Genomic DNA, 22,281 nt, shown 5'->3' with positions numbered 1-22,281 from the left:
ACAGAGTCCGTTTCTAGAAGGCCTTCCTGGCTTCCACTAGCGTTCTCCTTTAGGCCTTTCGTTTCTGCACACTCCTGAGGATTCTTGTCAGGGTTGCACCCACTTCCTGTAACTTTGTCAAACTCATGTAAATTTCATATTTACTGGCGTGTTTTATGGGACATAAGCCGTGCCACGTGGTAAAGGTGATTGAAAAGGTACTCGATGGATCTGAAAAGTATTCCACTTACCAGGTTAACGACATAAAAGAGAAGTTTCTAGTTTGGGCAGAGAATGGGAACGCTTAAGGAAGGAAAACGATTCCAGTGGTATTTTCATGACTTTTAACCTCACAGAAGGAAAGAACTCACTAACTGGATGGGTTGAAGACCAGATTAGACGTGGCCTTGGGTAGAGCCGGCCCGGCTGGAACACGGTGTCAGCCTCAGGACAGAGGAGGAGGAGGACATGTGGGAAAGGACGAAGAGTTAAGTACCAGCACCAGCTATTCAGGAATTCAGTCGAACACACGTGGAATTGGGATCCTAGAGGCAAGAAGAGAGAGAAGGTATCTGAGGCAGTATTTGGAGATGCCAAAACCGAGACGCCATCCAGCCCAGTCTTCCAAGGGGCACTCAGCACGCTACAAGGCTAGTGAAAAAGATAATCACCACCGGGATGACAGGAGGAAATCTGCCAATGGACAAAAGGCCAAACTTAGAAGCTTGCAAGGAAACAAACAAACAGCTGGCTTGTAGGACTGTCCTCTCAGTTAAAAACAGTGGAAGCCATGAGAGAGCTGGAAGGAAAAACCAGAGCCGAACCCAAGTTTGAGATTCTTCAAGAATGAGAAAGAGGATTGTCATTTTCCAGAAGAAACCGCTAATGAATGGAATGCCCAAGAGTAGCCAGCCGGTAGTGGGTGCAGCTCATTGCGAGGAAATCCCACCACGACAGCATTAGGCATTGAAACAAAAATATAGTTTGTGTGCAGAAAAGTATGTGATAATACCATATGTCCAATAAGAAAGACTGTCAATAAGCAAAGAAAAAACTCAAATGGCAAAATACAAACAAGAAATTAAAAGACTATGTTTTATTCTATTCTTTTAATTACTTTAAAAGACTGGTTTTATAACCTTTATGGATATAAAAACCATAAGAATAACACAAAAAATATGGGAAATTGAACTATACAGTTTCAAGATTCCTATATTACATCTGTAGTAACTCAATGAAGCCCAAGTAGATTGTGATAATTAAAGATATGCATTTTATTCCCTCTGGCAACTACTTTAAAAATGGTGGGAGGGACACAGATAAAAGCTAAAAAGGGTTTCCAGCTTCTGCTTAAAGATGTAGTAAGCTGGAAAGAGTTTTGCTCTCCAGATCATCTGAAAATTCAGATTTTTTACTGACCCCATTTGAGTGGAAGTTGTATGTCAACAGCCAACTTGAAATCTAAGGAAATCCTGGTCTCCCCAAGGGGAGACAGGACATGAGCAGATGCTGAACCCCTTACAAGCCAGTAAGAAGAATTTAGCCGACAATTTTCAATCTCCAAAGCCCAGTTGTGGACTATTTTGAGAATTCACAGCCACCCGCAGCTCCTGTGCACAGACGTCACCGGCGGAGCTCCAGGGGAAGTCTGGGGACTGGGAGAGAAACTGCCCTCCTGGTGCGAGCCTGGGAGACGGAGCCGCTGCTTTACACACACGGCACAAGCCTTTCATCTCTTAGTTGCTATTGAAAGTGGAATTGTTTTTTTGATTTCCATTTGGATTGTTCGTTGCTGGTGTATGGGAACACCACGGATTTTCTGTATTGATCTGGGACCCCACCTCTTGGCTCAATTTGCTTATTAGTCTAGTAGCTTTCTCATAGATTCTCCTGGGTTTTCTATATAGGGTCATGTCGTCTGTGCACGGGGATAATTTTACTTCTTCCTTTTATAACTTAGATGTCTTTTATTTCTTTTTCTTGCCTAGTTGCTCAATATTTGCTTCATATATTCTGGAGATGTGTTACTAGGTTTATATATGTTTTTTTTCCAATCTTTTTTATTGTGAATTTTAACAGGTATACACAACAGTGATAACTTTCATTGTACGATTTCACAAGCAGTTAGCAAATCACAAAAGTTCAACCTAGTTAAAAATTCTGCACGTATTAAGCCACCCATTCTCTAGCCTCATTCTATGTCCTGGTTAGGACGGTATCTTAGAAGTCTTTGTCCGATATTTCCAAGATCTGATCTTCCTCACTGATGGTTTCTAACTCTTTATCTTGTTCCTTTGCATGAACCGTCACTTCCTATTTCTTTGTATGTTTTCTACTCCTTGGTTGCAACTTGGGACATTTAAATATCCCCGTTCCCCTGGGAAATGGTTTTCTCGTGGTCCCGGGTGCTGCACTATACGCTCCACAGCCCGCCATCCTCTGCCCTGGGGAACTGAGCTCGGCTGTCCCGTGGGGTCCAGTGAGCCACCTGCGTGCAGGGTGACTTTCGGGATGGTGAACCTGCAGTGGGGCTGCCCCAACTGGTGTGGACATACGTGCGCCCAGTAACCTAAGCAGGGACCTGCCTTGGAGCCAGAGGGGACGGGGGAGGCCCGGCAAGGTGCCGTGGCTGTTTTTGCTTTGGCTGGGGTCCCACGTGCGCCTCGTTGCCGTAGCCCTTTAACTGTTTTCAGGGCTTTGGGAAAGGCGTTCCTTCCAGTTCTTGTTTAAAGCTTCTGTGGAGGGTGGAGCCTGGAGTTGTCTCTCCACCATCCACCTCGTGGGGCAAAGGGAAGCAGAGGAAGGGGTTCAGACGCGGGGGCAGACCAGGCACCCGTGGAGAGGGGCGTGCACAGGACCTCAGGTGCCCAAGGAGGTCTTAGGGGTGAGGGGCCAGTGTCCCCCCAAGGGCCAGGGGGATGTGGTGCGATCCGCTGTGCTCTCCCTGGCTGCCCAGCACCTGTGGCCAGGTGTTGACAGGCTCCCTGGAGGTGGCCACTTGGGTGTGGGCTCGGTTAGGGGTACATGAGGGGGTGGGGGGCACAGGCAAATTGGGGGAGCGACTAAGAGTTCTGCCTTGCTGCCGGGTCCCCACAGGGTCCTCGGGGACGACTGGCACCTGCCTTCGGCCCTGTGGGTGAGCATGTCTGTGGTATGTCCGGTGGCTTGTCCAGCAGAGCCTGAGTCTGAGCCGCCTCCGCCTCAGTTGCACCAGGGCTTGGGGTCGTGATGCCCCTGAGATGAGTTTGTCAAGAAAGGCAGTGGGCCGGGAGGGCTCCGGGTACAGCATCAGCTGCTTGGGCCACCCCCAGCCCCTTCCTCTGCCACACGCGCTCCTGAGTCCCAGCATGGCCAAGGCTGGGTGCCCCAGGCGGCTGTTTCACGGTTAACGGGTGAGGGATGAAATGGGACATCTTGTTTGGTTTTGCTCTTGAAGGTGTCGGAGGCCCGAGTGTTTTCAGTGAAGGAGAAAGAGCACAGGGGATGTGCTGGTGAGGGGGTGGGGAGTGCGGAGGGGAGGAGCCGTGGGGGCCACAGGGGGCCACGGTGCCCTCACGGGAGAGTCGGTTGGGGAAACTGAGGGGCGCCGTGGGGACCCCAGAACCTTGTCTGGCCAAACACGCTCATTTTGCTGCTTTTGACTTGAGACAAAGATCAGTCAGAACCTGCAGAAATAATAGCCCATCCCCAGCAAACGACCGAAAGCAGCCGACCTACCAAGCGAACGGGGGGCGTTTAACCCTCCCGGCTGCTGTCCGTGGAGGCCGCCCCTGCCCCCGGCTGAGGGCCACGGTGGGCTGCCCTGCGCGTCTGGGGCCCCAGTGCCCACCCCCCGTCAAACACGGCGACGACGTCATGTCTGTCGTGGGCCGCAGGTCTCGGGGCACACGGGCACCAGCCGGAGGGCGGCTTCTGCTGCGTCAGGGCCTGTTTCCCTCCGAGCCGTCCCGGTGGGCGGCGCACAGGCATCCTGCAGTGCGGCCCGGCTCCCCACGGCTGTGTGTGCTGTGTTCTCGTTTCCAGGGCTGCTGAGAGCAGATACCAGGAAATGTTCAGCTTGAACAACAAGAAGTTATTTTGCTTATTGTTTTGAGACCAAGAAAGTGTCCAAACCAAGGCATCACCAGGCGATGCTTTCTCCCTGACGCCCGGCTGCTGGCGATCCTGGGCTGTCCTGCCACATGGCCGGGCACACGGCGGCATCTGCCGTCCTCCCCCTTCTCCTCTGGGTTCACTGCAGCTTCTTGCTTCCCTAGAGCTTCCCTGGATTTCTCTTTAAATTTCATTTTGTTTATAAATGACTCCAGTAAGAGGGTCAGACCCATCCTGAATGAAGTCACCTCCTTGGAAGGCTGTATTGACACGGGGTCCACCCGCAGGGATGGGTTAGATTTAAGAGCGGTTTCCTGGGGCGCGGGCAGGCAGGGCGTCAGCTGCAGACGTGACCCAGCACGCGCAAAGCTTCAGAAGCAACGAGTGCTCCAGGCAGACCCGGGGGGCAGAGGCCGCGTGCCTGCCGAGGCCATGTGGAGGGAGCCTGCAGCCCAAGCACCCCGGGGACCCCGCCTCCCCCCGCAGGGGTCTCGCTGAGACCTGCCTGCTCTGTTGCTGCTGCAGAAGCTCACGGGCCTTTGGGTGAGGAAAACAGAGACGACCACCAGGTTCACTGGCCCTGGGCAGGGGGCGGTGGGGCCCCCGCAGCTGTTCCTGCAGCTCCTGAGCTCCCTGGGGGACCCCACGCAGGCCCGTGACCCGGAGAACAAATCCTGCAGCCAGACGCTGCCTGGAGCCGGGACAGGGTTTATTCAGAGTCCTGGCTGCCGAGAAGTCCGTTTGATTTTTGCTCATAGGAAAAAGGCCACCTTACTTCAAAATACAAAACCTAACATTTACGATTTGCAAAACTTAAAACGTTTAACAACCATCCCACATGCGTCAGAAACCAAGGCCGGCTGGAGACGGTTGCAGAGACTGTTCTCTCTGGTGGGGCCAAGGGGGAGTGAGACTCGCGGTTGCTGGTTTTGAGGGTGAATGTGTAACTGTTGTGTTCTGGAAGCTCAAGTTTTAACGAAGGTGACTCCGTCTTTAGGCGCCTGATTTTATTGGGGACATGACACGGCTTGTGCCTGTCTTTGGTCACAGGCTGGAAGCCGGGGCTGACCCGTGGACTGTACCCCAATGCCTGGGGAGGGGCAGCGCCGGCGGCAGGCACGGCAGGGGGGACATGCGCAGGCCCGGGGGCCACGAGGGGCCTGAGCTCAGCACCCGTCGGCACCTCTGCTCCCAGGGGGCTCCACCGCCTCAGCACGGGGCTCTCGGGTCCAGCCTGGGGGCAGCCGGGGGAAGACAGGGACGCGCCTTGTTTTGTCGCGTGTGGTGGCAGCACCTGCGTTTACAACCAGGGACTGGGGAAGCCGCGGCCGCCTCTCCACGGTCCTGGGGTCACGAGGGAGAGCGGAGGTCGCACTGCACCGTCTGCCCTGAGGCAGCACATAGCGCCTGGGTGTCACACAGTGGGAGCCCCAATCAGCCAGGAAACAACAAACGAGGCCTCGAGAGCTGCTTCGGCTGTGAGTCCTCGGGCGCCGTGCCCGGGTGCCTGCTGGGCCCACGGAGGGGCCGGGCTGTGTGCAGCAGCCCCCGCGTCCCGCCCGGCCTTCAGGGCTGGTGCAGCTTCACCCGCTCGGTGAGCAGCGTCATGGCCACGGCGTAGAGCAGGTAGCCCAGGGCCAGGAGGAGGGCGCAGGGCAGGGGCCCGACGCAAAACAGGGAGGCCGTGAAGAAGGCCAGCAGCAGCGAGAGCAGCGTGTGGTAGCTGCCCAGGAGGCGCAGGCTGAGCCGGGGGCCCCGGGCCCGGAGGGCGGCTCGGCCGGGCCCCACAGGGCTCCGCGGGTGCCAGCCGGCCTGCGCGGGCTCCAGGAGGTGGTAGCGGGAGAAGCTGCCCAGGAAGTCGGCGCGGGCGCACAGGGTGGCCATCTGGCCTGCGAACTGGAGGGGGTAGAGTGGGGGCCTCAGGCTGCCGGCCCCGGACGCAGGCCCGCGCTCCCCCCACGTTCCCGAGGACGCTGGTGGGACAGGGCGAGGGGTGAAGCGAGGGCCGCCCCGCTCACCCGGCGGTTGATGGCGGATGACAGCCGGAAGAGGGCGCGCACCAGGCCGGCGATCTCGTGGCTGCGGATGGGCTGCAGCTCCGCATCGCCCTGGTACTCGATCTCAAACCTCCGCAGGCCGTTGATGATCTAGGAGCCCGGAGAGGCCCAGGCTGAACCAGGGGGCACACGTCCACCGGCCCCCCAGGGAGCAGCCCCCACCCGTGGGGGCCCCGTACCTGGTACCGGCCCAGCGGGGTGAGGACGAGCCCGGCCTCACCCACGACGCAGTCCGGGAGCTGCTTCTTGCCGTTCTCGTCCTGAGTCGTCCCCAGCGCGAGCGTGAGCTGGGCGAGCTGGGCCTCGCTGAGCTGGGGAGAGAAACGCCTGATGAGCCGCGGGGTCGGGGCGAGGGCAGGGGTCTCTCGGCGCCCAGCAGCCCGGCCGCACCCGGAAGATCTGGCACAGGTACTCCAGGGCCTTCTCCAGGTGCTCGTCCGTCTTGCGCACGCTGTCCTGGCCGCCCTCGTCCAGGTCAGTGGCTGAGCCGGAGCCGTTGGGGTCTGTGGGGCCGAGGCGCAGCCACGACAGGAGGGAGCGGCCGGCCGTGCTCTCCCCCGCCTGGTCGGAGACAGCCTTGGCGGTCTGCTGGGCCCGGGCGATGAGCTGCGCCAGGCGCAGGACCTGCGGGCAAGGAGAGTGCGGGTTGGCTGGGGGCCTCCGCGCGGGAAGGACCTTCACAGACTCCAGGATGCGCCGCCTCGGATCACGAGTGCCCACCAGTGCTGGGGGAAAGGCCTCGGGGGACTGGCGGGCGAGGGCGCTCCTGGGAGCGGACACCGGGGACGCCCCACTCACCAGGGTGCGGGCCTCGGGCCCGAACAGCGGGGTGTACTTGCAGTCCTGACCCTCCAGGCCGTACACGTGGCTCTTCACCTTGAACGAGGCGTCGGTGGCGGCCGGCGGCCAGGACGACAGGAGGCCCCCGGAGAACGAGGGGGCCGCGAGCGTGCGGTGCTGCCGGTGGGGGAGGACGAGCTCCGGCTCCAGGAACAGACGCTCCCCTGGGAGGGGACCCGGGTCTGGCTCCCGCTTCACAGGGCACAGGGGCTGCCCCCAGCAAACCTGAGCGTCTCCAGGTTTCCAAGGGGCACTGAGCGCCGAGCACCCCAGCGGTGGGGGCTTCCCCTCAGTGGGGGACCGGCTCGGAGCCAGCTGGGGGGACGGGAAGGCCCGGAGGGTGCACCCCGGTGCTCACGGTGCCCCACACGGTCAACAAAGGCCCCTGAGACCAGCAGGACCCCAGAGCTGAGCCCTCACGCCGGCGCCTCGAGAGGGGACACAGCCCGGGACAGGCGGGCGCCTCACCTTTCTGGATCATCTCGGCCAGGTGGGGCTGGGCAAAGACCTTGGCCACGCGGAAGACCATGAGCGCGTTCTTGGGGCTGACGAGGTCGGTGCGCAGCGCGCGGTTCAGGAAGCTCACGAAGAGCTTGGTGTACACCAGCAGGTTCCCCTGCACGAAGGGCGCCCTGGGGGCCGAGGCGTGGGTCAGGGTGGGCCCCGCTGCTCCCTGGGTCCGACTCGCCTGGAGCCCAGGACGGTGGGACGGGGCGCGAGGGGACGCAGGGCGGAAGCGAGGAGTCCGCGGGGACCCAGCACAGGCAGAGGGTGAGCGGGTCGAAGGGGCTGGGGTGAGCCTGAGCCGAGAGGAGACGGGAAGGGCGAGGGGACAAGCCCCCCACCGCCTCCATGGGAAATCGAGGCCGAGCTGGGCTCACCACTTCTCCGCCACGGCCCGGGGCTGGGCGTCGGGGCCCGGGGCCTGCTTTTCAGGCGCATACCTCCAGGGCTGCAGGTAGCTCAGCCACATCTCCAGGACCTGGGGGGAGAGCCGCGGCCACGGCTGGGTCCCGGCTTCCTCGGGGACCTCAGCGTAGAGGCTGACAAGCCGCTGCCCCCCCAGCGTCCCCGGGAACCAGCGGGGCGTCTGACCAAAGCCCCACCCAGCCTTGGAGGTTCGGGATCGGCCGCTTTTCCCAGCTGAGGCTGCGGAGCCCGGCCTCATGGGGCAGGGGCTGCCCAGGCCTCCTCTCTCACCTCCGCGGGAGCCATTACCTCCCTCCCACATGGGGGCCGAGAGGAACACACCCCACCCGGGACTCCTGACGCTCACCACGGGCCACACTCACAGCTCGGAAGGATGCGTCCAGGGGCCAGTGGCCGAAGCAGTGCTGCAGGAAGAGGTAGAGCTTCTGCTGGACAAACCGGGGAATGGCGGCCCTGCGGGGGCCAGAGCAGGTCACCCTCCACCACGTACCCAGGTACACGCTCAGCAGGTGGGCGTCGGGCGTGCGTGACCCTGGGGAGCCTCCCAGCACCCCCCACAGGGAAGGTTTTGGATAAAGAACCGAGGTTCAGAGAGATTAGGGAGCAGCCCAAGGACGCACAGTGGCTCCCGCGTGCCCTCGGCCCGGCCCCGGTGCTGATGGTGGAGGGCAGGGGCAGCAGCACCGGGTGGGCTCCGGGGATTTGTGCGGACTGAGCAGGGGCACCCCCAGCCCACCTGCTTCCCGTGCTGCTCCCGCCCCACCGCCCGGGGGAAGGGACGAGAGGCCAAGGCCGCACGCACCGCTTGAACTCCTCCAGGGGGCTGGCGGCGTGGGCGTGGGGCTCGGGCCGCAGGCTGCCGGAGAAGGCGTGCAGGCGCTTCAGCAGCAGCCGCACCACCAGCACGTGCTCCTCGCTGGGCGCGAACGGCTCCTGCGGCCGGGGAGGGGCGTCAGGGCCCGGGGGGCGCGGCACCCACAGCACCCGCGGCCGCACCCCACCCGGGGCCACCCGGGCTCCGAGAGCAGCCGGTGGGGCGCGCTCGGCCCTGCCCCGACGAGGCCTCGTGGACTGTGACGCCCCCAGGAGGTGTCCAGGGCAGGGCGGCCCCTTCTGGGGTCCCTGGTCAGCCCGCGGGGGCACAGGGTGGCACGTCCTCCCTTGCGCACACCCTGGCCGGCCAAACCCTGAGACAGGAGCCTCAAGCTCGGGAGCCAAACTCCGCACTCCCAAAGCCAGCGGAGGAGCTGAGACCCGGCCCCACGCGGCAGGGGGCTTTGCAGATCCGGGGCAGGACCCACTCCCGGCGCTCCCTGCTCTGGGGCCAGCCGGGCTCCCACCACCCACCCCTGTGGCTTCCGGCAGTGTCCCCCAGTCCACCCGCAGTGCTGGGGCCGCCCCACCCCGTCTCCCTCCACGGCCGGGCTGTTTGCTAATCCGTGCGATGCGACGTGTGCTGTTCTGAGGCGGGGAAAGCCGCCTGGGGTGTTGGGGAGAATTTTGACAGAAGACAAACCCCGCAGGGCCAGGCCCCGGCTCCTCACAAGGACCCCCTCAGCCCCGCGGGGAGCCTCATTTCCTGCCCTCCGGCCCTGCTGCTTCCTCCCCCGGGGCTGGCTGGGAGCTTTTCCCAGCCCCGTCGCCCCGGGAGCCTCCGACCACGGTCCTCCCCACAGCTCTCCCCTCCCGAGGGTCTCGCCCCACGCGCAGGCCGGCGAGGGCACTGCTTCCCCGCTCAGCTGGGGCCCGCGGCGCTCCCCTTCTGTCCGGGCTGTGTCGCCCCAAACACACTCAGCCCCGAGCCTGCTGTGTCCCCCCCGCCTGAGCTGAGCACAGACCCCGCCCGGCCCCCACCTGCTCCCGACCCCTGTGCTGCACACACAGGCCCCGGCTGGGGGCGCCCCTGACAGCGAGGAGCCTGCACCCCCGTCCCTCGGGGCTCCAGCCTCTGGCTCGGCCCCGTGGGCACCAGACCCTGCCCGGGCAGGTGAGGCGGCCCCCACAAGGACACCCCGCTGGCTCCCTGAACCTTGGGGCTGAGCCTGGAGGCCGACCCCGAGATGCCACTGCACCCCACTGCAGCCGGGGGGGCCTGGCCGGGTGCGCCGTGCGCCCAGCCCTGCCCGCGGCCGCCCTGGCACTGCCCTGTGCGGCCTCCACACTGCGGCGACGCAAGGGGCAGCACAGAACCACGCGCCGCGCGCGCCGGTACTTGGTAGGCGTGGAGGGCCTGGCAGCTGGGGGGCACAGGGCTGTGGAGGGCGCTGGAGACGCTGAGGCGGTAGTGCAGGACCTCCAGCTGGGGGGCGCAGGGAGGGCCGGACGGGGAGACAGGGAGGGGGAGAAAAACAAGAAAGCGAGCGTGAGCCCGGGAGAAAATACACAACAAAACAAAACAAAACAAGAGCAGTCACTGAAAATCCAAACCATCACCTCTCCTTTGCAGCTCGCAGCCGGGGGTCCCCCAGCAGAGCCCGGCCGGGCAGAGACCCCCCGAGACCGCCTCGAGGCTGCAGGGCCCAGTGCTCCCCCCGCCCCCGGCAGCGGAGGCCACAGCTCAGAACGGAACCTTCAGCTGGAGAAGAGCCCCAGGCTCTGCCCACAACAGAAAAACGCCTGCTCGGTGGGACCTTCTGGGGCGGTTTTAAGGAGACGCTCCCCGAATCAGTACGTACATTAAGTTCCCACCTGCCTGACACCTGCCTTCTCTGAGAACTGACGGAAGGGGCCGGGCCCCACAGGAGCCCCCAGGCCCCCCGCTCTGTGGCTCCACCTGTGGCCCTGAGCCCGGCAGCCCCCAGCCCTCCCGCCTCAGCAGGAACTCCCCTCGGACCCCCGGAGCCCCTGCCCCGGCTGCACGCCCAGCACACTTGCCCCGAGCCGGGCACTGGGCACAGCAGGGCAGGGGGGGTGAGCAAGGTGGCACCAGCTTCCCTGGACGAAGGCCGCACCCGCCCGCAGGAGACCACACAACCGGGAGGGGCCTGGGCAACGAGACCCCGAAGCTTCCATGGGCCCCACCCAGCCCGGGGCCGGCCAGGAGGAAGCACACGGCAGGAGGAGAGGGACAGAGGGCAGACGTGCACGGCAGGGACGCGGCTGACCCTCCTCAGTGTCCCCCGAGGACTCACAGCCTCACAGGACAACGAGGGGCCGACAGGATGGCAGACGCGTGGGGTGGCCTGGCTGTGGGCACAGGCTGCTGGGACCCGGGGACAACAGACCCTGGGGGGCTCCTGGGGGGCCCTCGGCCACAGGCAGCCTCCAGGGACGTGCAGGGAGTTGGGTTTTGGATGCAGGAAGGGCATTGCAGGCTCTTGGCAACTTAGGAGACCCCAGACGGACCCCTCAGCTTTTACTCCCAGGGACAGCGACTGGGGGTCCCTGGAGAGCAGCGGGGTGGCCGTGATCTGGCCATCCGTACGGCAACGTGAGGGGCTCAGGAACTCCCAGGGTCAGAGTGAAGCCAGGGACAGGGCCCCTCCCCAGTTTCAACTCCATCACCCACAAATTCTTAATTCTTGAGGAAGCCCAAAGAATCCCGTCCACCAGTGACAACGTCGAAGCCGCAGGAGCAAGCTGGTGCCCAGAACCCACGGGGAGCAGAGATGGGCCAGTGGGCGTCACTCGAGCCGTCTCCCGGAGCGTGGACTGAGCCACGCCTCTAAGTGCCCCCCGTGCTGCTCGGCTCACTGAACCAACCATCGGCCTGGGAGCCCCAGGGGCGCTGCCGGCCCCACCACACCCCACAGGCCTGCATTGCAGGGAAGGGGGCAGAGGGCCTGGGCCCACCCACCACCAAGCCGCCAGTGCCCTGAGGGCAGGGGCAGGCAGAAGGGCCGGAGCCCGTCCCCAAGGTGGGGGCTCCTCCTGGGAAAGCAGGGGCTGCTGCTGAGGTGGGATGACCCAGGCTTGGCTCCCGGAGGGGGCCGCAGACCCCCCCTTCTCAGGGAGAAGGTCCACCCACAAGGGCAGAGGGGCCCCCACGGCCCAGCCCCGGGAGCTAACCCAGCTCGAGGCCACGCGAGGAGGGACACGGCGTGAGCATACCTTGGCGTGCGGGGACTGCAGCTTCTGGTACATCTCCAGCGAGTAGTGGTGAAGCCACATCTCAACGAAAACCTGCGGGCGAGCACGAGCATTGGTTTTCAGTCCAAGAAACAACCACCAGCTCCACACTGTGAGCCGCGTCCTGGTCCCGTCCTCCGCCCACACCAGCTGGCAGCCGCCCGAGCCAGCACTGCCCGCCCCGGGGGCTGCCGTGACAAGAAAAATCAAAGGAGGCCCTCGAAGGCACAGGCCTTCTCTAGGTCAGCACTGCCCTCCCCACTACATGGGACCTGACCCCCAGGGGTGTAAATCTCCCTGGCAACAGAGGATATGACTCCCAGGGAGGAATCTGGACCCGGGATCGTGGGATTAAGGACATCTTGACCAAAAGGGGGATGCGAAAGGAAATGAAATAAAGTTTCAGTGGCTGAGAGATTCCAAATGGAGTCGAGAGATCACTCTGGTGGACATTCTTATCCGCTATATAGATAACACCTCTTAGGTTTTAATGTATTGGAATAGCTAGAAGTAAATACCTGAAACTACGAAACTCCAACCCAGCAGTCTGGACTCCTGAAGACAATTATATAATAATGTAGATTACAAGGGGTGACAGTGTGATTGTGTAGACCTTGTGGATCACACCCCCTTTATCTAGTGTATGGATGAGTAGAAAAATGGGGACAAAGACTAAACGAAAAATAGGGAGGGATGGGGGAATGATTTGGGTGGTCTTTCTTAATTTTTACTTCGATTTGGGGAAGGGTAATGAAAATGTTAAAAAACTGTGGTGCTGGAAGCACACCTACAGCTGGGGCCCCATCCTAGCCCACCAGCGGGATTCCACAGCTCCCCCCCACCCCGAATCCAGCGCAGGCTCGGCCAGGTCCCAGCAGGGCGCAGGCCTCGCAGGGAGGAAGCCCGAGCCCGAGGGCAGCCCGTCGCCAGCGCCGTGAAATCATGAGCAGGAGGCAGCTGGGGACGAGGTGTAATGTCCCCCCAGGGCAAGCACAGGGCACCGTCTCCAGGGGTGCAGGAGGGGACAGAGTGAGGGGCGGGTCCTGCATGGAGGACCCTCGTGGACAGGGAAAGTAACGGGAATGGAAATCTGGCCCACGACACTTCCTAGACTCCACGGCAGGAGATGGCAACGAAAGGCAGGCCCCGGGCACTCACCTGCAGCAGGGTCTCGGACCTCCAGATCTCGTGGGAGGCGGGGTCCGCGTTCACGGGCGTCTGGTGTGCCAGGTGCCGCTTCAGGAGGCTGGTGTGGTGCAGGCCGTAGGGGGCGAAGGGCACGGCTGCCGTCCTGGGGAGGGGAAGGGCCAGGGACAACTGGACACCAAAGTCGTCATGGGCAGGCACCGACAGGACCTGCCGTGCCACACGACACCCCAGGTCCACACTGATGAAAGTGAACAGATGAACAGCAGAGAAAAGTCCCCCAACAGCGGAGGACGAGCTAATAAACGTGGAGGGACGCGGGAGAATGTCACCAGCCAACACCTGACCCAGTGATGATGCGGCCATGAGCCACCAATGCATCGGGCGCTGACACTACTGACAGCTGCACCGGCTGCAGACGTTCACCCACAACACCCTCGTTACTGATTAATACAGGACTCAGGCACGAGGAAGTTGCTAACGTTACAGCGGAGAGACAGGGCCACCTCAGCGCCTCCAGGCAGGACACCGGACACCAGCATGGCAGGCCAGGGGCACAGCCTCCACTCCCGTCCCTCAGGCCACACAGAGCCTGTACCCGGGGGTCCTGGGTCCACAGGACCCTCTAGCCCTGGTCCTGGGGCCCCTGTGACCCCACCCTGTCCCTCTGGGGCCTGACCCACAAGCCCCTTCTCTCTCGAGCTGACACCCCACACCTGCAATCTGCGGGTGACTGAGCTTGTACCTCAACTTACCAGGCCTGGGCCAGGGGACCTGATATCACCCCCTGGGGAGGGTAGTAGGTACGGGCGTTAGTGCCCTCTGCAGCCCCCCCGAGCCTGGGAAGCGAGGTCAAGGCAGCTCCCTTTTCCTCACCCAAAATGCCACTGGCAGGGGAGGCTTGCCGGAGGGAACCGCCTTTCTCCCAACCGCCCTTTCCCCACTTCCTTATCTTGCCCGCACACTCCCCTGTGCCAAGGCAACTCCTGCCACCGCCAGCGCGCATGCACCGTGGCCAGAACAACTCCCGCCCGCTGCAACGGCTCCTGCGTCCTCTCAGAACCAATCCTAGCCCCTCTCCCTTCAGTATTGCCATTTAAGGCTACTTCACCTCCTTTCCAGCCCTACCCTTCTCACCAGCCTATATAACCTGTAATCACCCCTAAATAAAGTCTCTCTCTCTCTTTGGCACATACTCCTACTGGATGAAGAGTGCTTTGTCCTTATCGCCGCCCTCCACACCTTGTACGCCCCCCGCCGAGGACCTGGCCAAGTCCTCCGCCTCGCCCTCGCCTCCGGGAAAGAGCCCCCGCCGCCGGTACCCTTTAAGCAGCCCCGAGAGCTGATGGCTCCGCTACCGGCCGCCACTCCCCCCAGAAGCAGTAACCGCGACCGCACAATCCGCTCTCATACACACCTTCCTGTCCCTCCCCACCCTGCTCCCGGCTCTGCGTGTGGGGAGGGCCCCCGGGGCAGAACCCAAGCCCATCCCCAGCAGCCCACGGCCATGTGGAGGCAGCTGAAGACCAGCTCCTACCCGCACAGACCACGACACCCAACACAGAAGCCCCCCAGAGGCCCCCGCCCTCCGTCCTGGGCTGTGGCGGCTCGGCTGGGGACACGAAAGGCAGGAGGAAGCTGTGGGCCCTGACGGAGGGCAACGCACTGTCCCGGGACGGCGGCTTCAGGCAGGACATTCCCCGGTGCCCGCAGGCCGGGCCGCCTCAGCCCCTCCCCGACAACCCGTGGGGGCTTACCTGGGAGCCGGCGAGGGGCTGGCCCCCCCAGGGCTGGAGGCGAGCGGGGGGAGCACGCTGCCCTCCGTGGGCAGGAACCACGACAGGTATCGGTCAACCAGGATGAAGTAGGCGCAGTCCGACGTGCGCACGGGGAGGGGCCCGGGTAGCGGCTGGAAGAGCAAACGGCGTCCGGGGGTCCTGGGATGCGGCACCACGTCCGAGGCCGGTCCCAGCACACGGGGCCTGAGCGGACCCCCCAGGCTGGCCGGCCGCGTCCCGTCGAACCTCCCCCAGAGGGCACGGCCTTTCAATGCCGTGCAAGTATCTTTACCACCAGGCTTTCGACGGAAAAGCTTAGCGCACGTGTCCCCGATGGGACTGGGGAAAAGATGTAGAACTACTAAACTTCCCCACCTGGGGACACCCGCACGGGGGACTCGCGATTTAAGAAGCCACGCCCCGGATCGTGGGGCTCGCCCCTATGAAACTTATTTCCGTAATGGAGAAGCTAAGCCACTTACAAACATGCCTAAGAGTCTCCCCAGAGAACCCCTTTTGTTGCCCAGATGTGGCCTCCCTCTCTCAGCCAAGTCTGCAGGTGAACTCGCTGCCCTCCCTCCACGTGGGACGTGACTCCCAGGGGTGAGCCCGGCCCTGGCAACATGGGACTGACGATGCCTTCTTGACCAAAAGGGGAAAAAGAAATGAAACAAAGTCGAGTTTTGGTGGCTGAGAGATTTCAAATAGAGTTGAGAGGTCACTCTGGAGGTTACTCTTATGCAAGCTTCAGCCACATAGTGCAAATGGCCACAGTGTGCCAAGCCCCAACCAACAGTGTTCCTGAAAACCCTAAACAAAATAAAACAAAAAAACACCCAGGGTTCCATCTAAGACTCTAGAAAAGTTTTACTCATTAGCTTTATTTGTTGAGAAAGTTAACACCTCCAGACTGTTCCTGTGCCAGATCAGCCCTGACCCCAGAGGGCCGAGTCTCTCCTCGGGCATCAGCCAGCTGTGTTCCCCACCCCGTAATGTCGACACCCCTTTTCCAACATGAAGAAGTTGAAATGGTCATTGCCCAAATATCTCTGAAGACTGAGACAATGATCAAACGAGAGGGAGGAATCGTAGCTGAGCAGATAGGATTTAACAAGTGATTACAACTACAGAATACACGGATATTTCTTTTCAGTTTCTAGCGTATTAGAACAGCCAGGAAGAAACACCTGGAACTGTGAAACTGCACCCCATGCTGCACTGTGAAATCTGCTCTATCGCTACTTACCAGACCCTTTGGAATTTATCACCTTTCTGCATGTATTTATATCTCACAAAAATGTAAAAAAAAAAAAAAGTGTCCGAGATGGGAAACACTGCAGCACGGACAGGTGAGGGGCGTGAGGGTAAAGGGAAGAGAAAAGAGGCCAAGGGGGAGCAGGACAACGGGAAGAGGCAGCCGCCATGTTCCCACCGCCACCTCCTCCAGGAAGCCGCCCTGACCACCACCTGGGACCCGGACAGCCTGCCCGCCAAGCCGGCCCGTATCTGCTGACCTCGCCGAGGGAGCATGAAGGATGACCAGGCAGCGAGGCGGGGAGCCGAGCCGGGAGGGGAGGCCCAGAGCCCCTCACCCGCAGCCCCCACCCCGGCCGGGGGGCTTTGCTGAGCCCCCCCCCCCACACCTACCTTTTGAGTGATGAGGCTCAAGGCAAAGAAGAAAATGTAGTACTCGAAGGGATCTGACGGCAGGGTCAAGGACAGTGGCGCGAGAGGCTGTGGGCCGCCCTCGCCCGCGTGCTGCCCACCCCGGCCCCACCCCCCCCGGGCACCGAGGATGCTGAGGGACAGGTGGAGGCCCAGGCCCCCGGGCGGGGGGAACTGCAGCTTGTTGTGGTACAGAGGGCTGTCGGGGAGCACGCGCTCCTGGATGGACGCCTTCACGGGGCCCTGTGGAGACAGGCAGGTGGGTGCGCCCCCGGGAAGGCTGCCTCCCCCCGGGCAGCGCTCGGGCAAAGAGCGTCTGCTTAGATTCTCTGTGATCACCTCATAAAAACCCGCCAACAGGAGGGACAGCAGCCGTGCCCACTTCCGAGCCTAGCCCGTCTCCTTTGCTCTCAAACCCTACAAGAAGTCGTCCCTCGACACACCCCCAAAGGACTGGAGACTCAGACCACCACCAGGTCCCAGCCCTGCCCACCACTCGTCAGCAGCCGGCAGGCGGAGCGGCGCCTCCGTCACTCGCAGAGTCGAATTATCTGGAAACTACGCATGACCCTGCTTGCCGTCGCGGCCGCCTCGTGCAGCCCCTGCTGCCCCGGCCCCAGGCACCGCCACGGCCGACTCACCGGCAGGTAGGACACCGGGAAGTCGAACCTATAGTCTTCCGCTTGAAGTTTATAAACCAACTTCATCATCGGGCCCCTGAACACAAAACGAAGCAAACAAAACGGGGCAAGTGAATTGCAAATCGTTTTGTTTTGATTGTTTCTCAACTTCAGGAAACAGTGTGATCTAAAAATGGATCACAGGATGACAACCATCTCGAGCCATCGGATGCAGCGGCTCTGCTTGGCTGGTCTCTCCAGCTCCTGTCTGAACGCGCACGGGGATTTAACAACGGAAAATTTAACAGAAGCTTCCCTTGTCTCTTACGGAGATAAGAGTCATTTGTACTCTGCTCTCCTCTTGGAGCAGAGGCAGGTCCTACTGGTGTATATGAGAAAGTCTTAGAGGGACGAGGCTCTCTGGACACTGAAATTTAAGTCAGTTCTCTGTAAGCAACTCATCATGTGCCGTTGCTAAGAATGTTGCTAAGAAGCAGGAAGAACAGGCCTTCTGGAAGTCTTATTTCTGACGGGATTCCTGGCGGCGTGGGTCAGACGAAGGAAGTGGGACGAACAGCCTTCTCTGTCCATCGGTCTGCTTCTCAGCTTAATAAAACAGCCCGCAGTTTCGGGGAGCAGGGATTACCCTGTGGAAACGCTGAGCACCTCTCGGGTGACAAACCTACCTACCCAGGGTCGAGAAACTCCATCGCGATGCTGAATTCCACGGGGTTCACCCGACCCTGCAGGCAGCGAAGGTTCCAGCCGACGAGGACGCCATCCAGGCTGCCGAAGACGCTCTCCACCAGCCAGGGGAAGACGGCGTGCAGGTCCTGGAACAGCGAGCGTGAGGACGGGGCGAGCCCGGGCCGGGGCCCCCCGCCCCAGCCCACTGGGGAAACCCATGGGAACCCCCGGTGCAGCGGCGCCGATGGGAGCCACGGCTTTGGGTTCTCTCACTGTGGCCACGGGGCACACGAAGCAGCCGTACTTTGTGTTCGGGCCAGTCAGATAATCAGCCTGGGATTAAAACGTTTTCTAGGAATATCAAAGACTCGCTCTGTAGGAGAGTCCGTGTTCTCTGCCTTCTCCTGATTGCGCTGACGCCGCCCCGCTCCCCCAGCCTCCAGCCCGCCGTCTCCTTGAGCCCCAGCGCCATGCTCTCAGTTAAGAGATATCTGAAGCTGACGTGGAAATTGCCAAACAATCTGTGACTGTAAAGCCTGTGTTAGAAGACGTGGGAACAGAGGAAGAAGGAGGTGACCCCGTTCGTCCACCAAATGTTGATGCGGCCACATGAGAAAGGTCGTTCCGTGGGGCAGCGGCCACGAGGGAAGCAGGTGGACCGCACCCGTGTGGGGCGGAGAGCTCCTGAAGGCTGACCGGGGAAGGCTTCTGGAACTTACTCCAGCTGCACGCTACTTAGACATCAAGGGTTCACTCGAAGTTATAGGCCAGACTGTTGCGAATCTGACCAAGGGGAGAACTGAGGACATTCACCACATCAACGACTCTACTGAAGAGGAGGGAACCTGGGTGACTGAGAACCGGTGGCGTGAACACTCCAAATGCCACTTGCACTGCTGTTTACCACAGTTAATCTCAGACAGACAGTCGACAAATACAGCAGCAGATCAACCACCTTAGCAGAACCCTGTCCTTGTCACACGTGTGGTTTGAGAACAGATTCCAAACCTACAGCTGAGGTTCTGCTACTGTGATCAAGTTTTTTCTTTGCTCTGAATAAAATTGAACTGTGGGTTCTCTACAGAAAGCGGCACTTTGGGCTTTCCCTCTTTACGTAAAGCAATTTGTGCCCAGTTTACTGTTCAGTTAACACCAGTTTAATTGCCTTTTAAAAGCTGGCACTGTAAATAAAAACAACTTGAAAAAGAGTTTTCTGAAATAGAATTAACAAAGAATTATCTTTATTCATGATCTGAAAACTGAAGAAGGCCCCCTGGGGCACCTGTCCTGAGCAGGGTTGCGGGGTGTCTCCCAGCTCCCTCGAGTCGCGGAGGGTCGCTGTGCTGACCGCCCCGTACAAAGGGCTTCCTCAACCAGATCTGAGGACTTGGGGTTGGATCTTCAGTCCCCTCGGCTTTCACTACGTTGGCTACGGATTCAGCTGCCAATTTGTGGGTTTTGGAGGAAGAAATATAACTAGGCAGTCTGGAGTTTTGCATTTGAAAGACACTTAACCCATGTGGAATATCATCTTTTTATAAGCATTATTCCCGAGGTGGTGGTGGTGGGGAGGAGAGACTACTATTCACAGCACATGCATGTAAAAAGGATTTAACCCTGAACATTAAAATATGTGGCAAAACCTGGGAAGCATCTACCACGAACGCAAGATACTTTCAATAAAAAATAAGTTACGTTAAAAAAAGAGCCTGGTAAAGTTCTTTTCCGAATTGAGCTCCTAAAACATAACCATGAGGTAACTGTTGTTTGGTGTTAACAACTTGCCCAGTGTTGTGTCGTGAGTGTAATTACACTAATTATTTGACAGGTCCGGGTGTGACTGAAGCATGTATTTTGAGCATTTACCTAAGGGTTCCTCCACCGCAACACAGCTGACATTCTGGGCTGGACACTCCTCTAGGACCACCTGGCGCGGGGGCTGTTGAGCAACACCCCCGACCTCCCCTACTAGGTGCCACCAGCAACTGCTCTCCCCACTGCCTCCCTAACCCGTGACAACCAAAGACATGACCAGACGCTGCCAGGTGTCCCCTGCAGGGAACAAGCACCCGCGGTGGGGAACGCCCGGTCCACGTGTTCACGCCCGTGAGAGAGGCAGTAGGACGGGCCTCTGTGCCAGGCAGCGCTCGCCGAGGGGAATCCCCCGGGGGAGCATTAACCGGGCCCCACAAGAGACACAGGCAGGCCTGTACCTTTGCTGGAAAATCCTCGATGACTTTAACCAAGTCTTGGCACCGCTGTGCAAAGGGCTTATTTAGAGAGTCGGCTTTCAGATTAGCCTGGAAGACAGAACAAACCGAAAAAAAAAAAAAAAAACAACAAAAACGTAAGCGAATTCATTTTGCAGCTTTTGCGGCTATTCTGTCTCAAAACAAAACAGAAGTCTGAGCAAGAGGACCCCCTGGCCTGGTTCTGTCCCCACAGGCTCCGGGTCGTGGACGCCACGAGACTCGCAACTCCCCGGCTGGCTTCCAGCACCCTCCCGAGGCACCACCTACAGGCAGAACAAAGCTGCCTTCTGAAGTCAGGAGGGGAGACAGGGGCAGCTCGCAGCCAGGAGGCGACCCCTGTGGGCTGGCCGACTCCTCACGGAGCACGGAGTCTGTGAGCGCGAACTGGAAATCGCCCATGTGGCTGATCGCCCCAGAGTTTACACAACTACAACTGTCGGTGAGAATGTCCAAAAAAACGAGCTGTACTTTATACAGTAGATAACAAACCCACCAGACCTGTTGCCCGAAGAAACACAGCAGCCTGCAAGTACACACGGCCGCAGCCACGTCAGCACTAGCCACCGGGCGACACAGTGGACAGGGGGCATTCAGGACAAGCACGAGGTCAGGGACATGGGGAAGGACGTGCAGATCAAGATCAGGAGGAAACGGCAGGATTTCAACCAAGAGGGTGTTTGCCTTCTCAGGGCAAAATCTATGGCCGTGTCCATCTGCAGTGACGACAGATCCCACGGGGCCCCGGTCGGCGGGAGCCCTGGGCTGTGCAGGCCAGGGCCGGGCCCGCTGGCTCTAGAGCTGTGCGCTGAGGAAGAGTCCTTCCAAGAGAAGGCTGCAGCAGAGCACCTCCTGGAGCTTCCGGCTGGAGGGCTGCAGCCCGCTGCCCGTGCACTCCTGGCCAGAGCGGGGAGCAGTGCAGCGCGGGCTCACCCGGACTGCTGGGCAGCTGCAGTACAGTTTGGGGGGGGGGGCATGCTCCTAGCAAATTATTGAAAGGAACATGAGAAACAGTCGATAGGAATTCCAGGAAGATGGCGGAACAGGAGAGGCAGAGCAAAGCTCTCCTCCGTGAGAGGGACAAGAGAAGGGGCTGAGGGCGCCCAGAGCAGGAGTCCAGGGTGCGCGGCTGGAGAGGGAGCTCGGCAACCACAGCGCACAGTGGGGACTTGGGTGGGCAGGCGGAGAGACTGTACCTGGAAGGACAGGGAGGGTGTCTTTGACCAGGACCACTGTGGGGGGAGGGGGTGGCTGGAGGTGGACGCCCAGCGCAGGAGGGGGCAGCTTTCCACGCCCCGTGCACCCGCCTCAGCAGGTGGCTGGGAGATGACCCTTCACAGCCCCACGGCTAGGAGCTCCATGAGGACTTGTGATCACATCTACTTTCTCCACGGACGCCCGCGGTGTGCAGGGGCGAGAGGCGGGGAGACGCAGGGAAGCACCAGGAGGCTCGCGGCCACGTGGCGGACAGGGACTGGAGCGCATCCAAGCTGGAGGGTGAGACACACGAACTCACAGCCCAGAGTGCTCCTACTGGGGCCACATCGCACCCCCAGGGCACATGGAGAACTGGGGTACACACTGGATTCCCACCCTGTTGGACTCCGCCCACTGCACAGAAATTCCAGGAAGACCTACTTGAGGGCGCCACCTGCAGGTAGGTCAGGGAACCCGCACCCCAGGGAGCTGTCTCAAGGGCGCCACCTGCTGGTAGGCAAGGGAACCCGCACCCCAGGGAACGGTCTCAAGGGCGCCACCTGCTGGTAGGTCAGGGAACCCACACCCCAGGGAACGGTCTCAGGAGCGCCACCTGCTGGTAGGCCAGGGAACCCGCACCCCAGGGAACGGTCTCAGGAGCGCCACCTGCTGGTAGGTCAGGGGAACTGCACTACAGCAAGCTATAACTCTCCCGAATTATATATAAATGCTCAAATAATCATGCGTTTCCCAAAATAACCTTTTCAAGACAAGGAAATGCCCAAAGCCTACAGAAAATTACAAAGCACTTAAAGAATCTAGAAGATATGGACAAGCCAAATGAACAAATTAAAAAACCAGAGGAGACACAGAATCTGGAGCAATTAACCAAAGAAGTACATACAATTCTCCAAAACCACTTCAATGGGTTGGCTAAAGACAAAAAGACATCAAGAAGACTCTAGAAGAACAT

General features: G+C 60.4%; 1 protein-coding gene across 4 annotated transcripts in view; it reads right to left on the bottom strand.

The window, feature by feature from the left end:
- Window positions 1-2,022: 2,022 nt before the first annotated feature.
- The window catches only part of SMPD4 (sphingomyelin phosphodiesterase 4), a 30,474-nt gene continuing 10,215 nt past the window's right edge, over window positions 2,023-22,281 (bottom strand). For 2 of the 4 annotated variants that reach the window (XM_037823513.1, XM_037823515.1), the window contains 18 exons: window positions 20,076-20,162; window positions 17,866-18,008; window positions 17,197-17,272; window positions 16,690-16,798; window positions 16,538-16,590; window positions 14,870-15,021; window positions 13,125-13,257; window positions 11,949-12,020; window positions 10,111-10,197; window positions 8,701-8,831; window positions 8,261-8,351; window positions 7,850-7,950; window positions 7,437-7,600; window positions 6,927-7,132; window positions 6,519-6,752; window positions 6,308-6,439; window positions 6,090-6,218; window positions 2,023-5,967 (listed from right to left, as the gene is read on the bottom strand). In XM_037823513.1, the coding sequence (XP_037679441.1) occupies window positions 5,638-5,967; window positions 6,090-6,218; window positions 6,308-6,439; window positions 6,519-6,752; window positions 6,927-7,132; window positions 7,437-7,600; window positions 7,850-7,950; window positions 8,261-8,351; window positions 8,701-8,831; window positions 10,111-10,197; window positions 11,949-12,020; window positions 13,125-13,257; window positions 14,870-15,021; window positions 16,538-16,590; window positions 16,690-16,798; window positions 17,197-17,272; window positions 17,866-18,008; window positions 20,076-20,162 (2,430 nt within the window). In that variant the 3' untranslated portion in view covers window positions 2,023-5,637. Of the gene's footprint in view, window positions 5,968-6,089; window positions 6,219-6,307; window positions 6,440-6,518; window positions 6,753-6,926; window positions 7,133-7,436; window positions 7,601-7,849; window positions 7,951-8,260; window positions 8,352-8,700; window positions 8,832-10,110; window positions 10,198-11,948; window positions 12,021-13,124; window positions 13,258-14,869; window positions 15,022-16,537; window positions 16,591-16,689; window positions 16,799-17,196; window positions 17,273-17,861; window positions 18,009-20,075; window positions 20,163-22,281 lie in introns of those variants that run through there. The other 2 variants (XM_037823514.1, XM_037823516.1) reach the window with 2 other exon arrangements.

Source organism: Choloepus didactylus (genome assembly GCF_015220235.1).
Source record: "Choloepus didactylus isolate mChoDid1 chromosome 23 unlocalized genomic scaffold, mChoDid1.pri SUPER_23_unloc1, whole genome shotgun sequence".
NCBI lineage: Eukaryota > Metazoa > Chordata > Mammalia > Pilosa > Megalonychidae > Choloepus > Choloepus didactylus.
The sequence above is the reverse complement of the archived record's forward strand: the minus strand, read 5'-3'. Positions and strand labels throughout refer to the sequence as shown.